The sequence below is a fragment of the Protopterus annectens genome, chromosome 6.part0 (assembly GCF_019279795.1).
Source record: "Protopterus annectens isolate FY-2018-M chromosome 6.part0, PAN1.0, whole genome shotgun sequence".
NCBI classification, from domain to species: domain Eukaryota; kingdom Metazoa; phylum Chordata; order Ceratodontiformes; family Protopteridae; genus Protopterus; species Protopterus annectens.
In genome coordinates this window covers 1,064,574,509-1,064,589,328 of record NC_056737.1, presented here as the reverse complement: position 1 = coordinate 1,064,589,328, position 14,820 = coordinate 1,064,574,509, and the positions used below count along the sequence as shown (strand labels likewise).

General features: G+C 37.6%; 1 protein-coding gene across 1 annotated transcript in view; it reads right to left on the bottom strand.

Moving 5' to 3' along the window:
* The window catches only part of VIPAS39 (VPS33B interacting protein, apical-basolateral polarity regulator, spe-39 homolog), a 1,635,849-nt gene that overhangs the window by 672,334 nt on the left and 948,695 nt on the right, over positions 1-14,820 (bottom strand). Inside the window, exon 11 of the mRNA XM_044074687.1 lies at positions 61-163. Within this exon, the coding sequence (XP_043930622.1) occupies positions 61-163 (103 nt within the window). The remainder of the gene's footprint in view (positions 1-60; positions 164-14,820) is intronic.

The window sequence follows — 14,820 nt, the reverse complement described above, 5'->3', positions numbered from 1 at the left end:
AACCTTTAAACCAATACAGCAGTATTAAACATACTTTAAATAAATAAAAATTACACTTACTTTAGCAGTTCCAGCAGCAGTTTTTGATCCTTCATTTCTTTTAGAAAACGTATAAAATGATGAAGTGCAACCTGTCGAGATCCCAACTCTTGAAAAAGAATTTCTGAAATACAAAACGTAGCTTAGTGCAAACATTTTCAGAGGTAACACATACTGAGTCAAGTGTCATGATACATGTAGAAATATCTAAGAATGGAGAACAGCACAGGAAATACAACAGCATAACATTACATACCATACATCTTGAATCAGAGGCCATGGTTTCTATGAAAAAAATACATATATAGGTATGGCTGCAGTTCAAAGGCGACCTGTATACAAGACTGACATTTATATTAATTTAAAATGGGATGCCAGTAATTTCTGGAACACAAACTATAAAATAATTCCCATATGCAAACCACTTTTTTTCTTTTTAGGAAGATGCAGTGGATGTAGTTGGGGCCACTGCCAAAGATGTTGGTTATATTTTATTTAAATTAGTTCCATTTCTTCTTCTTGTTTAAAAGTATGTTGAGGGGAGCTCAATACAAATCACATCAACGGCTCTCAACACAAATGCACTTACACTTCTTAGGTCATCAACATAACTGAATTTTCAAGTGTCATCGCACCCTGTTTCACTGACCTGCATTGCCCACAAGAGTCACTGGTAAAACCCCTTCTGTTTATTCTTTCTAAATTAACACACTGCCTGTCCAACATTAACAGCTAATAATACGTTGAAAACTGATTATCTGAAATGAGAGAAAACAACAGTTTTACTGGCACTTTTTCAGAGTTTATGTTCTCACAATAGGATATCTCAAATCAATCTGTTGATCAGTGTACAGTCATGAGATTAGAGCCAAGCGTTTTCTTTGAATTAGGATTCTGTCATAGCCACAACCCTCCTGGAGCTCTCACACCTTCATATAACCAACAACTTCGTAAGCACTAGATCAAAAGACTTAAGCTTCCACCAACATTACATCAAACAAGCAGGTGGCGTAGTGGTGCAGCGGTAGTGTTGTCGCCTCACAGCAAGAGGTTCTCTGGTTCAATTCCCGACTGGAGTGCCTTCTGTGCGCAGTCTGCATGTCCTCTCTGCATTAGTGTGGGTTTTCTCTGGGTATTCTGGTTTCCTCACATGTTACAAAGACATGCATCTGGAGCATTTCTCCGCAGGCCTTCGCTGAAAATTGACTCCATTCCAAGTCGGCTTTTCCCAGTAAACAAATGTTAAATAAATAAATAAAACAGAAAACAAAGCACGATAGAGGGAAAAATTCATTACCCCATAATATCTAGTTCTTTTTTGGCACAAACTCCGCCTACATGTTAAACACAGTGACATCCTAGCATCTTTCAAAAACAGCCTTAATAATTGGATGGCCACCTGCAAATGTGCCTAACATGTTTCACCCCAGTGGGAAGCAGGAAGTACACCATGAGATTGGGTACTGGTAAGGAGTAAATGGTCTCGTGACTTAATTGCTTTATAATTGCTACAATCCTATGATCTAACAGCAGCAACCAGAGAAATGTTCCTGAAAGCTATAAGCAGATTTAAAAGATGTGACGCATGTTACGGTCCAATAAAAATGGTACTCAAAAAGGAAAGTGCACAGCTAATTACCAACAGCTTTAAAATCTGATACACCATCATATAATGCATTCTTTAAAGTATGCTATTACATTTGGGCAGCTAAAACATCTAACTTACTACAAAGAATTAAGACTAGGTCTTCAGTCTTAGCCATTTGTTTTATGTTCTCCAAATGGATGTCAGAAAATTCGCCTCAAGAACAAATTTCTTGTCATTCATTTATTAAACACATAATCTAGCTAAGATCAGAGACTCAAACATAATCCTCTGCACAGACTAGCTCCTACATGGCCTGACAGATTACTTGTTGCAACCTTTTAATAGTGATGTTCATTGCTGGGTGTAATACACTGTATTGTATAGGAGTACAGCATAGGACAAGTCTGCATTATCTAGACAGATGGCCAGGGAGTATTACAGCTGTGATACCCACAGCAAATCAACATTTTCCCTATATTTACAGATGAGATAATGTTGGAGTATAAAAATAAAGGAAATTTTTATATTATAGCTGAGATAGTAATGCTATCAGTAATACTTACCTGTAGTCACCCTTCAGCCTAACTGCCTTTGTAGGATGGTGGCTGGGTAAGTCAATGGAAGATTGCTAAAATAGCTTAGCTAGCTTTTACTACCAAACCGTAACCCTGGACTAATTGCAACACTGTAGGTGTGAAGCCTTTGCCTTTCTGTATTTATACTACTCTCACTTACCTTCTCTGCCTTTCTGTAGCTGTAGCAATTGCTGGGCCCCTCTGGTTCTGTTCAGACAACCTTCCTACCACCTCTTCTCCCTTGTAGCTACAGGTTTAACCTCTTCCTGAATGTACCTAGTACTTCATCACTGTCTGGCAGGCCAAAACACAAATCATGGTATTCTCTTTACCATACTCAGTTACTTATCTTCAAATATATAAATGTACTCTGCAGTTCTTTACAGAGTTACCTGCAAGTATAGGATATGGCATAAAGTTCACATCATTATCTTGCAAAGCTCGCTGAAACAGTAAAATTCATTAACTGTAACAGCTCTGAGTTTTCCTTTAACATCAGATTTTTAGCTATAAATTACTTGCTATTCAGCCTAATGATAGATAAAAGGCAGTCACTACTCCCCCCCCAAAAAAATAAAAAATAAAAAGCTGCTTTCTCTCTCTGCTACAATTCTGCTACCTTACTGTTAACATTAAGAAAAACAAATACATTACTTAATCTTAAGTTGCTTCGTTATACTCTACCTTTTACTTCCAACCAGTTTTCAGTATGGAGTTAAACATTACAATCCCGTAACAAAGTAAACCCCTATTAAATAGTATTTTAAGTTTCTTGGCCATACTGACTTTCTAAACTAACTATAACTGAGACTCCCACCCAGAGGAACAGCTGTGACTTAACTTACTATTACCTTAGAAGATGAATCCTTGTAAATAAAACCACCTGCTGCTTTAATGAATTAGTCTTACATATGAAAAATCCCATGAGGCTGTGAAAGCTCCCTTACCCTACCACCTTTCCCACCCACTCACCACACCATTTCCTTTATAATTACTGGCCTCTGCCCTGGCATTGGTCAACCCATAAATACATCATACTATTAATCTTTAATCAACTTCTGGCACACAGACTTTCTCTGAGCAGCACCTAAGGGCATAAAAGGTATCCATAGAACTAGCACCTGTTTAAATGGTATGTCTAATATCTATTGGGTTTACCTGTGTTTGGTTAAGGCATGAGAAAATGATTGTGCTTTTCAAAACATAAACACCAAAAAGTATAACTCAAAAAACACAAAAAAAGGTATATATTTTTGCAAAGGTCAAGCCCCCTGCACCTTAATTACCGAATGCTCGAAATTCAGTAACTGGAGACTGTAAAGTCGAAAATGCAGAAGCGCGAATCTGCATAAGCGTAAATTCAAATATCTCGAATTCCCGCTTATGCATGTCAGCTACGGGACGGGAAGTGTGTGAGTTGGGATGTTTTACGGAAGTGAAGGTAAGTGAGTGTATGTGTGTGTCTTGTAAGTTATGCATGTGGGTTAGGGTAGGGAGGTGGGAGTATGAGTGTGAGTGTTGGCTGTGTCTATGTATGTGTGATGTGTTTGTGTGTGTGCGAGGCAGTTTATAATGTCTGTGTGTTTTTTTTTTTTTTGTGTATTAGTGCGATCTAGGAGTTAGAATATATAAGTGGGGGGGTGTGAGGGGTGCAGCCCCCCACGTGGAGTGTGCAGGGGGGCTTGCCCCCCTGCGTACATGTAGTGTAAGGCTTGTAGTTTATGTTATCTGGGTTGTATGGTGTGCGTTTTGTGTAGTGTATGTGTTCTGTATGTTCGTGTTTTTTTGTTTTTGCGCTTGTGGGTTTTGGGATTTTTGTTGGTTCGACTTTATAACTTCGAGTTACTGAATTTCAAGCATTCAGTAATTCGATATTATGAAGGGGAACTATATATATATATATATATATATATATATATATATATATATATATATATATATATATATATATATATATATATATATATATATGTATGTATGGGTCTATGTCAGCAGAACAATGGAAACTCATTTCACTAAAATCTAATTCACAAGAAATATATCCTAAAAACATGTTTTTGCAGGGGGGATAAGCATTGCTGCACTCCCCCTTATATATACCATGATGGCACAACCACAGAGAAAAGAAAAAAAACACCAGGCACACTGAATCAGTGCTTGGGGACAAACACTGGCATCTACAAATCTGGGGGTACTACATGATGCTGACCATCAAAATTCAAACACACAGTGCTGGACTCACTTCCCAAACAGCTTCTATTACAAGAAATGACACCATCTCATACTGTCTACACTCATCTACACTTTTCTATGAAATGAGTTTTCAGTGAAATGGGTCTAATTGTTTGGGTTTCAGGGAAATGATTTTTCAGTGTTATGATGGGGACCTATATATCAATACATATGTGTGTATATATATGTGTGTGTGTGTGTGTATATATATATATATATATATATATATATATATATATATATATATATATGTATATATATATATATATGTTCTTACTGTATGAGATTCCCCTTATTCTGCAATTCCTTAACCTTGTCAACCCTTCTAAATAATTCCTTTTCCCCCATATCTTTCTCTTATTTTGCCCTGTTTTTAAACTCCATTGTTATTTTATCCCACTAACTAGCTATCCCTTCTGAAACTTCCCTAATAACTGTCAAATCATTTCCACTACACATTCCTTAAATTCCAGTCTTTTTAACAGGGAAGCAGGAAAGTACCAGTTTCTCAGTTTTATTTCATTACCATACATTTTTATATTAGTTTTTATCAGTGCATGATCTAAAAAAAAAAACGAATATAAAAATGTATGGTAATGAAATAAAACTGAGAAACTGGGGGCGGCCACAATGGTGCAGTGGTTAGCGTTGCCGCCTCACAGCAAGAGGTTCTCTGGTTTGATCCTTGGCTGGGGTGCCTTCTATGTAGAGTCTGCATGTCCTCCCTGTGGTCGCGTGGGTTTCCTCCGGGTACTTCGGTTTCCTCCCACATCCCAAAGACATGCTGTAGGTGGATTGGACACTCTAAATTGGCCCTAGGTGTGAGTGTGTGTGCGCCTTCTGTGGAAGGTTGGGCCTGGGCGGGCAACTCGACACTGTAAAACTCCACTGCCAATCATGAGCGAACAGGTGATCCGCTGTGGTGACCCCTAACTGGGAAAAGTCGAAAAAAGAATTAGAAAAAGATCAGTGCATAATCTGAAATAGTCACTGAATGTGTGTCAGAGCTTTCAGTTAAACACACATGTTCCTGTGAAATACATCTTCCATACCAAATATTCTCATACAGTTCTAAAGAAATCTACCCTCTTTTGTTATATTTTCCCTTCTAGGTTCCCCTGATACAACCTTACTGTTGAAAATAAAGTTTCATTCTCTACCTATAAATAATAATCCCTGCTCAGAGCTGAGTATTTCATCCCAGATTTTCTTATGCTCTGTAATAGCGGTTTTTGACGCAGTATAAATACATACCAGCATAACCGTCTTCACCTGCCAATAGCTGCTTGCGACCATAAAGCTGCCACTGTTTTCTTTTCTTCCTTTTTCTATCACTATTGGACCCCTCTAAGTAATCAGTATTATTACTGCTCTTTTCCTTTGTCTCTGTTACTCTTCTGAATGTCCACCCTGAAATCCTTTGTCAAATTCATATGCTCACTTCTATCCTGATGTACAGTATCTCCTGGAATATTACTATTTGTACTGTACATTTCTTAATGTAATTCTATATGCTTTGCTTTTTGTCTGTACCTGTAAGCCATTACATAGAAAGGCATTACTTCCACCTATTATACATGACATTTCTTTTGAATGTGTTTTTCCACCTTTTGGCTTATGTGTACGCTGATCTCTTATGCAGTTATTTCTTCTCATCTCCCTTTGAACCCAACTCACATTTTTCATGACTTTTTTGTTTCAATAAAAACATTTTAACAAGCAAAAGGTAAGTAACTTTTCAGAACCCCTGATGTTAAAGATCACTTTTGCTGTCACCTAAGCTATTTGGGTCATGTCCAAGGCATTTTTCCCATGCTGTAAGTGTCAGGAGCTTAAGGGGATCTCCACTGCAAAGACTTTTTTGTTATTGAAGTGCACTTCTTCAACAGGCCCAGTGAAACTGTCAGTTGGTAATCTTCAAGGCTGGGCAAACCAGTCCCCTGTTATGGAAAACGTTCCAGTAAAACTGTTTTCTGAGGAAAGATTGTATTTTTTGACTATGCCATTATGTTTGCTAGGAAATTGAATGTGTTTTGGGACTGTCATTGTATTTCTTAGGGAGATTATGTGTAATTGTTTATGTGAACTTTTTGCATTAAAAAAAAAGTTCTATTTATTAACAGAATTTTCCAACAGGGTTTGTAAATTTCTGTATTTTGGGTCAGGCTATTGGGATTGTGGGGGACTGTCAGTGGTTTACTTACCACTGTAACATTTGTTCTGTACTTTACCTTTTACCGACTTGACAAGATTCCAGTACACACTTTTGAGGTCTCATTCTCATCTAACCTATGGAGGAGCGGCCAGTCTCTGTGGTTTTACCTTCTCCTGCCCACTTGAAGAATAAGGTTGCTAAGGAGTACTTAGATGTCCTGTTTTGCCTCAGCCACTGGTGGATGACTCTGCTGTTGCTGTTCTTGGTTCCCTCAGACTACTCATCTTTTTTCCCAATCCCTCTAGTGTTGCACTTAAAGCCAGCAAGCACCAGGGGATAGCCATGTCCTCTGTGGCTGAAGGGATGCCCATAGTGGGAAAGAGGAAGACCTTATTGGACTTAGGGGAAGAGGCAGCTTGAAGTTCTTCACTCAGCCAGGATAGGGAACTTGGATATGGGATAAGTATGCACACTAAGGGTTGGTCATTTTCAAGGAAGTGTTCCAGAAAAAGTGAACACAGAGAAAACGTAACCTTCTCCTGTTTGTATTTCCATGGACAGGGAAGATTTGCTAAGGAGCTTATTACTGTCTTTTCCTTGCCTACTACATCTTCATGCAAGAAAACTAGGTTGCCAAGCAGTTCAGATGTTTTTTTAAGATGTTCATTGCCTGGCTTAAATTATCAGTTCTCTGTCTTACCCTTTGGACTTTACATTGCACTAAAGGTATTGACAAAGCATCTGCCTCCATTAATGACTTTTCATTTCATTTATAAAAATCATCTGACATCCCTTTTCACAGAATTGTATTCCTAGGATGTCTGTTAGATTTTGTTTGGGGAAGATCCTTTTTACTGTAGAGATGTTGCAACACTTTTTCCTGAGTTTCTTCATTCAGAGTCAGTTACCTGCAAGGGATTTTTCAGCATTTTTGGGGTATATGGCATTGATCATTCTCATGCTTCCCTTGGACGGCCTCCACATGAGAAAAATCCAATGCTACGTCAGGTCAGGCTTGAATGAGTCAGCTTCACTGTTTATCTTTTCAGATAACTGTTTTCTGGGAATGTGAGAAGAGAGATTCTCTGGTGGGTAGACCAAATCTCTTGCAATACAGATCTCCTATTCTTCCTCCTGACCTTTCACTGATCTGCCCTTCAGACTCCTCTCCAGTCTGTCACTACAGATGCATCCGAGCTAGTGTGGAGCATGGTCTCCAAAAGGGTGAAAATGCAAAGTTTTTGAAACCCTCACAATAGACAGAAGCACATAAATATCACTGAGATGTTGGCATTGATCAACACTTTTAAAGCTTTAAATCATCTGTAGCCCCGGAACCTTTGCAAGTCTACACAGACAGCACCACAGGGATGTAGTGCATTAACCTTTAGCCTGGGAGATAGCAACTCAGGTGTGTTTGACTCTTCAGGCTTCATGAATTCCATTAGAGCAAAACTTGATTGCAGACAAATTGAATAGAATCAGAACAGATGTTTATGAATGGAAGCTTCACTCCGGGTTCTTCTAAGAAATGATCCAAATGTGGGGAACATGTCAGGTAGATCTGTTTGCCCCCACAGACAGTTAACGAAATTCTGCTCCAATGCTCCTTGCAGACAGGATGTCTTCTCATTCCATGGACAGAAATGTTCCTGTCTGCTTTTCCACCCTCTCCACTGAAGTCCAGGGTTCTTCTGAAGATTCATAAGGACTCCCAAAAATTATGACAACAGTGGTTCTCCACTGTTTTCAATCTGGACAGTGGCAATTACCACAGACCCTGGTATGCATAAGTTACTGTTCTCTGCCCTTTCTTATTCCTCTAACAAGATTCATTTTTCAGCCATTTCTGTTTGTCTGCACTTAGATTCCTCCATCAGCCATTTTTACTTTAAACAGCTTTGGAAAAGGTGTTATATATCCATCCAGCTAGAAAACAGATGGCTGCTCCTTCAGCTATAACTTTCTGTTTAAAAAGTCTACTATTTTTCCATTTGAACCAGCTTATCAGGCTGAATTAAGATTCATAACATGTTTCACTCATTGTTGTCACTTCTGATAGGAGAGTATCTGAGTTATAGTTATGTTCAGTCAACCCTACCTCATTATTCACAAGAGGTGTGTCTCTGAGAGCTAACCCTTCTTTTATGTCTGAAGTGGTATCATAATTTACCTTGAGCCAGAGTATTAATTTCCGTCTCCTTTCCTCAACCCAAGAACAAGGGTGAAAAGATTCCTCACACACTGGATGTCCATAGGTAGCTCAGATACTACCTAGAAATACTGAAGCCTTCAGGAAAGCTGATCAGCTGGTTGTCTCCTGTGGATGTAAGAGGAAAGACAACCAGTGTCAAAGCAGAGTATTTCTGGGTGGTTGACTCATGCTATATCCTTTTGTTATACACACCCTAATATGCCACTTCAAAGTAGGCTTAGGGCTTATTCCACAAGGGCTTTGCATTCTTTGGTGGATATCTGGAAAGACAGGGACTGCAGACGTATTCTACAGGCAGCAACAGGGTCCTCTGTACATACTTTTACAAAGCACTAAAAACGGAATTAATTTTCCAGATCCGGAACATGCTTTACTAGGAACGTACTCCAGTGACTACTGGATTCTTAGTTTATTCTTCCTGCTCCCTTATTAGTTTCTAAGCTGTGGGAATTGTTCAAAATAGCTCAGGCTACTGCAAGAGTGATACAAGTGTTAAACAAAGTATGGTTGTGTAAGTAAACTTACCATAACAGTAAATGTTCTAATAGATCCCTGCTGCATTAGCTGCCCTCTGCTTCCATCTCTATATTTTGGCTGTTTTCCTTTTGAACTGCTTGAGTGTGGTTGTCTAGACCCTTTTGTATATAGTTTACTGTTGGGTTTGTTTGTTTGTACTATGTTTTTACAGCTCTTGCCTTCTTTTTCTAGGCAAACAAGCTCCAACTAATTCAGCATTCTAGCTGTCCTTACATTAGAGTTCCTCTCAAGTTCCCAACAGAGCTTGTGGAAGATGCTGTTAAGCTTTGAAAGCTGCCCTGTCACTGCAGTAGGACCCCAATAGCTTAGGCTACATGTCACTATTTGGACCCCAACAGCTTAAGTTACTGCAACAGTGATCTATTAGACCTTCTGCTGTTATGATAAGTTTACATACACAGATGTACTTCCTCTTTTAACCTAGAGTAAATATTTTAGCTTATGCAATGTGCCCTTCTATGTAGCAGCAAAAGCCCAAAAATGATGGCTGAACCCACAGGCATTATGTAATTTGAAATTAATGCTGCCCATGATAAGTGTATGTTCCAGCCTGTGTTCCCACCTGTACGGATTGCTATCTCATTTCTTATCTTTCTTCCCCATCCAGATGTGAATGGGAGTTTACGTACTTTCAATAAACATGAAGTTTTAGCCCTAAGAAAAGTGCGCTGGAAATTGGCAATCTATAATCAATCTTCAGGAAGGTCTTTAGGACCAGATGACATTCCTGTGGAAGTTTGGTAGTTAGGAGGGAAGAAAGTGATTAAGAACTTGAAAGTTTTATTTAACAGTATTTTAAAAGGAGGGGAAACACCATCATCTGAAATAGGTCTATATGAGGCATGGTAAAGACCAATCAGACTCAGATTCATATAGACCTATTTCAATTTTAAACCATGATTATAAAGTTATTTTACTAGCTAAAAGAATGGCAAAGGTGTTGCCAAAATGGATAGATATGGATCACTGTGGTTTTGTGGAGGGAAGGCAAACATTTGTCAGTGTTAATAGAGTAATGATGATCCAGAGGGAAGCAGAATGTAAGAAAATACCACTGTAACTAGTGGGTCTTGATGCAGAGAAAGCATTCAGCAGAGTACACTGGGATTTTATGAGTTGAGTAATGGAAGCATTTACATTTCCTGATATAGTAATAATGTTAGTTAGGAGAATATATTAAGGATTGGAGGTAAGAATTAAAGTTGAAGGCTTCTCTCTGGTAAGTTGTGTTTGAACAGAGGAACCAGGCAGGAATGTCCTCTTTTCCCTTTGTTATTTGCTTTATTTTTATAGCCATTGGCAAAGAAAATAAAGCTTTCAGAAATGCAAAGATATAATTGGTATGGAAATCAAAAACACCTGGCTTTATTTACGGAAATTATTTTGTACCTGATAAATTCAGAAAAGGACATCTCAGTGTTGTGAAACATTCTGAGACAGTTTCTACTCTTTTTTTGGGATATAAAATTAATGAAGATGAAACAAAGGCTATAGCTGTAAATTATATATGCACACACAGATAGGTTCAGTGGTACTCATATTTATGGAGACATAAGATGAAGTTATTTAGGAGTATGGTTTAAAATGGTTCTTGTTATGGCAGCTAAGGATATGTGGGAAGAGACTAAACAAAAGGTAATACAAAAACTGAGAAATTGAAAGCTCCTGTTTTTGTATATGGATAGAAAGGTATAAACAGTAGGAATGCTTTAGTCCCTTTATATTTGTGTACAGGTTAGACATATTTTTATCAACCAGAGGAGAAATTGTGGACAATAATGAGCTGAAGAAATTTATTTGAGAGGGGAAGATGGCAAGAGTTAAGTGGGATAAGTTGATCCTTCCAATAGAACAAGGTGGTTTAGGATTGCCTGGTTTTAAGGGATATTTTAGGACTACACAGTTACGGCTGATGTACATAATGGAAACAGAAGGTTATAATTCAAAATGGAAAGGGATGATGATGATACAGGAGGGAAGTTCAGGAAATAAAGACAGGGTGGTATTTCGGATGTAGATCCTTAAAGAGAATAATAACAACCATATGGAATATTATATTCATAAAGTAGCAGAACGTTTTCTAGGAAATAAGCCAACATAGAATGGTAACATGAGATTTTTCCAGTAACGATGACTGTAAGTAGGTGCACAGAAAATAGGCAAGAGGAGGACTAGTATTTACTGGAGAAAGTTGGCAAAGGAACAAAGGTATTGGAAACAAATAACTAGACAGACAAAGGTAGTAGAGTGGGCTGAGGCCAAGAAGTTGTTTAGAACGTAGGCTGGAGACTGCCTTCCCTACTAGGGACTGATATCAGAGTACAGGCAAAGAGAAAGGAATAGGGCAATCTTAAATGAAAGACATGCTGCTCTGGTGGGGTTTTTAGTCAAATCTGGGACAGAAGCTGCTGCTAAATAAAGGATAACTAGTGGGGAATATAAAATATTGCAAGAAAACTATAAGAATTAATCAGATGAGGTTAGAAAAGATTGGGAAGAGAGACTGGAAACGCCATTTGCAAAAGAACAATGGGAGGACATATGCATACTTCCCAAGTATACAACAAAGTTTAGGATCTTTGCTTGGAAGTTTTTGCATAGGTAGTTTTATACCCCAAGCAGACTTCAAGGAATTTTTCCTCAGGTAGATAAATGTTGGAGGTGTGATGGGGAAGAAAAAAGTAAATGGGAACACGTGTTTTTGGAGTGTAGTGAGTTGGCAAAACAATTCCCTAAAGAGTACTCTGTCAAAAATATTGGGTGAGCAAATGATTGCAGCTAAGGGTGTTGTTTTGACCTGGAACGCAATATCTGAATTGCCTAGACCTAGTAAGGCCTTAGTAAGTTTAATTCTGTTGACTGCAAAAAAAACATTAGAAAATGGAAATCAGATTCTAAACCAACTGTATTTGAAGTTTGAATATTATAAAAGAGATAAGAGAACTGGAAGAGGGATATTTAGAAATGGAAAAGCACAAGTTACATAGAAAAACATGGAAACTGTGAAACAGTGCATGCAGAGTAATGTTCAGGAGGAGCAGGAGTGAGGTTCAAGGGAAGGCAGGAATTCAGAAATGTATGTATCAGAAAGAAAGAAAAGGTAGGTGATGTATAGTGTATAGAAATGGAAAAAAAATTGAATATGGTTTGTTTTTCATTTCTGTTAATGTAGGTTTGCCTATGTCTAAAGTTAGAATTTAACTCTCACCTGGCTAGCTTTACTCAGATTGCTTTTCTCCAACTCTTACAGCCACTTTGCTTCCCAATATTATTGTAACTTATCCCCCTCCTCCTCATACTGCACTAATTTCCTAAACTGTTTTCCTCCTCCTCTCATACCCCATCACTAATTACAGTTCTTCCTCTGTCTTTTTTTTTTCCTGCTCATTTCCATAGTTTCTCCTTTCATCTCTCTTATAATTTTTAAGCTACATTCTACTTGTGTCTGTAAATTATTACTAAACTCAAAAACAGCCCATATTGATCTTTCCACTGCAGCCATCGTGTTATAAATACATTGCGTTACTGTATATTATTTCCTTATTCAATAATTAGCCAATTTATGATCATTTTTCTCTTGTTTTTTGTGTTAAAATGTTATGTTCATAAAATAAATATTTTACAATCTTTAAAAATCATGTAAATAAGCTCATGTGCAGGTGTTTTTTACCTTGCATTTATAAATGTACATCACGTGTAATTTAAATGTGGAGCTTTTCTCTCTCTGGGCCTCTGCTGAAAATGGATTTTGCCCAGTTTGACTTTTCCCGGTCAACAAAAACAAATAAATAAATAAAAGGTATTTAAAAGAAGAAAAGTGCACTGGCTGTCAGTGATCAGTGGGTCTTTAGTTACCAGGCTCTGTGGTTGGGTCTTCTTTGTGTAATGGCATTACAGTGGCTGTTTTCTTTGCTTCCAGGATGTTACCAGTGGAGGAGCTCAGATTAAAGAGATTAAGCCATATTTGACACTGATAATCAGACAACCTGATAATTTGTCAGGGCCCTGGATGAAGTATTCTTAGTTTTTGAAAGAGCTGAGAGAGCTTGTTCTATGGTAATTTAAAGGGGTAGCTGGGATTGTGGAGCTAAATGGGACAGCTGTAACTGTGGGTAGACTAAAATTCGCTCTAAATTTGTTAGCTAGGATATTAGCTATTGCCATTGGGTCACAGAGTGTGTTCTGCCAGTTAACAAATCCTGATGTAGAAAAATTGTCCTCTTGCTTGTTTGCACTTTCATAGTCTGCTCATTCCAGTTTCTCTGGTACAGCAGAAAATCTTGAGTTTTCTCTGCATGGTCTGTCTTCTAACTGTACTGTTTTTGTAAAAGCTCTTCTTGAGAAGCCTCATGCTTAGGAAGGTTCTTCTTCATTTTAATCTCTGATTTTTGCAGCTTTATCAGTTCATCTGAAGAGCTAGTTAATGCTTCTACTTTTCCAACCTTTTGTTATTTGACTTTAGGTATTTTTTCACTGTTTCGTTTATTGTAAACACGTCTGAGTGCATTTGACTTATTTTCCCTCTAAATTGCTGGAAGCTATCTGCTGTACCAATGCTGAAATTTGAACTGCTTTTCTGCTGAACAACTGCAAGATTCTTCTTGGGCAAAGTTTTTTTTTTCTGATTTTTTTCTCATGTTCTCTAAATTTTTACTTTCTGTCATCCAAGTATTGCAATTGCTAGGGAGTAATTGAAGTTTACAAAAAAAAAACAAGTCAGGAACCAAGCGAATAGCTGCACCTTCTTTTATTACACACTTCTTCTGGTACCTCGGCTAAAAAGCCTTCAAGGAATAAAATCTTATACTACTGCAGCCTTTTTAAATCCCATCAGTTTTATATGCAAATGTGTTTAATTCACCAAACCTTTAATTGATAAAAACCACCACCCAAGCTTAAAGGCATAGTTCCTTAAAGGAAAGTGAAGACTAACACATTATAAAAAATATACAGTAAAAAAATACAAATATACCACAAACTAAATACATAATTATAAACATTCCTTACTTTGAATTTATAACAAATTTATTTGATACATTGTCTACCTTGCCACTTTCATTATTACCTAGCAGCATTTGTAATTTTAAATTCACATTACAGCTACATAACATGCACATACATACAAATAAACATCTAAACATTAAATAAACTGATGACCTAGGATGAATTATATTCATTAAATATCCCAGTTTAAGTCTAAATTCCACCCAAGTGGATGCAAGTTTCCTAAATTAATAATGAGTTTAGCTTCCAGCTTTAATAACCTATGAATAAATGCCCCCCTCCATATTATTAGTTCCAAAGGGTCTGGCTAGAACACTGAAGAAAAAACTATCTAAATTTCCTTCATGGACAGAACAAAAATGTTGGGCCACTGGGCCCTCTAGTCTCAAATCCCTAACATCACCCAAGTGTTCCAATATCCTCAACTTTACCGTCCTTTTTGTTTGCCCAATATATCACATTGTTGGTGTATATC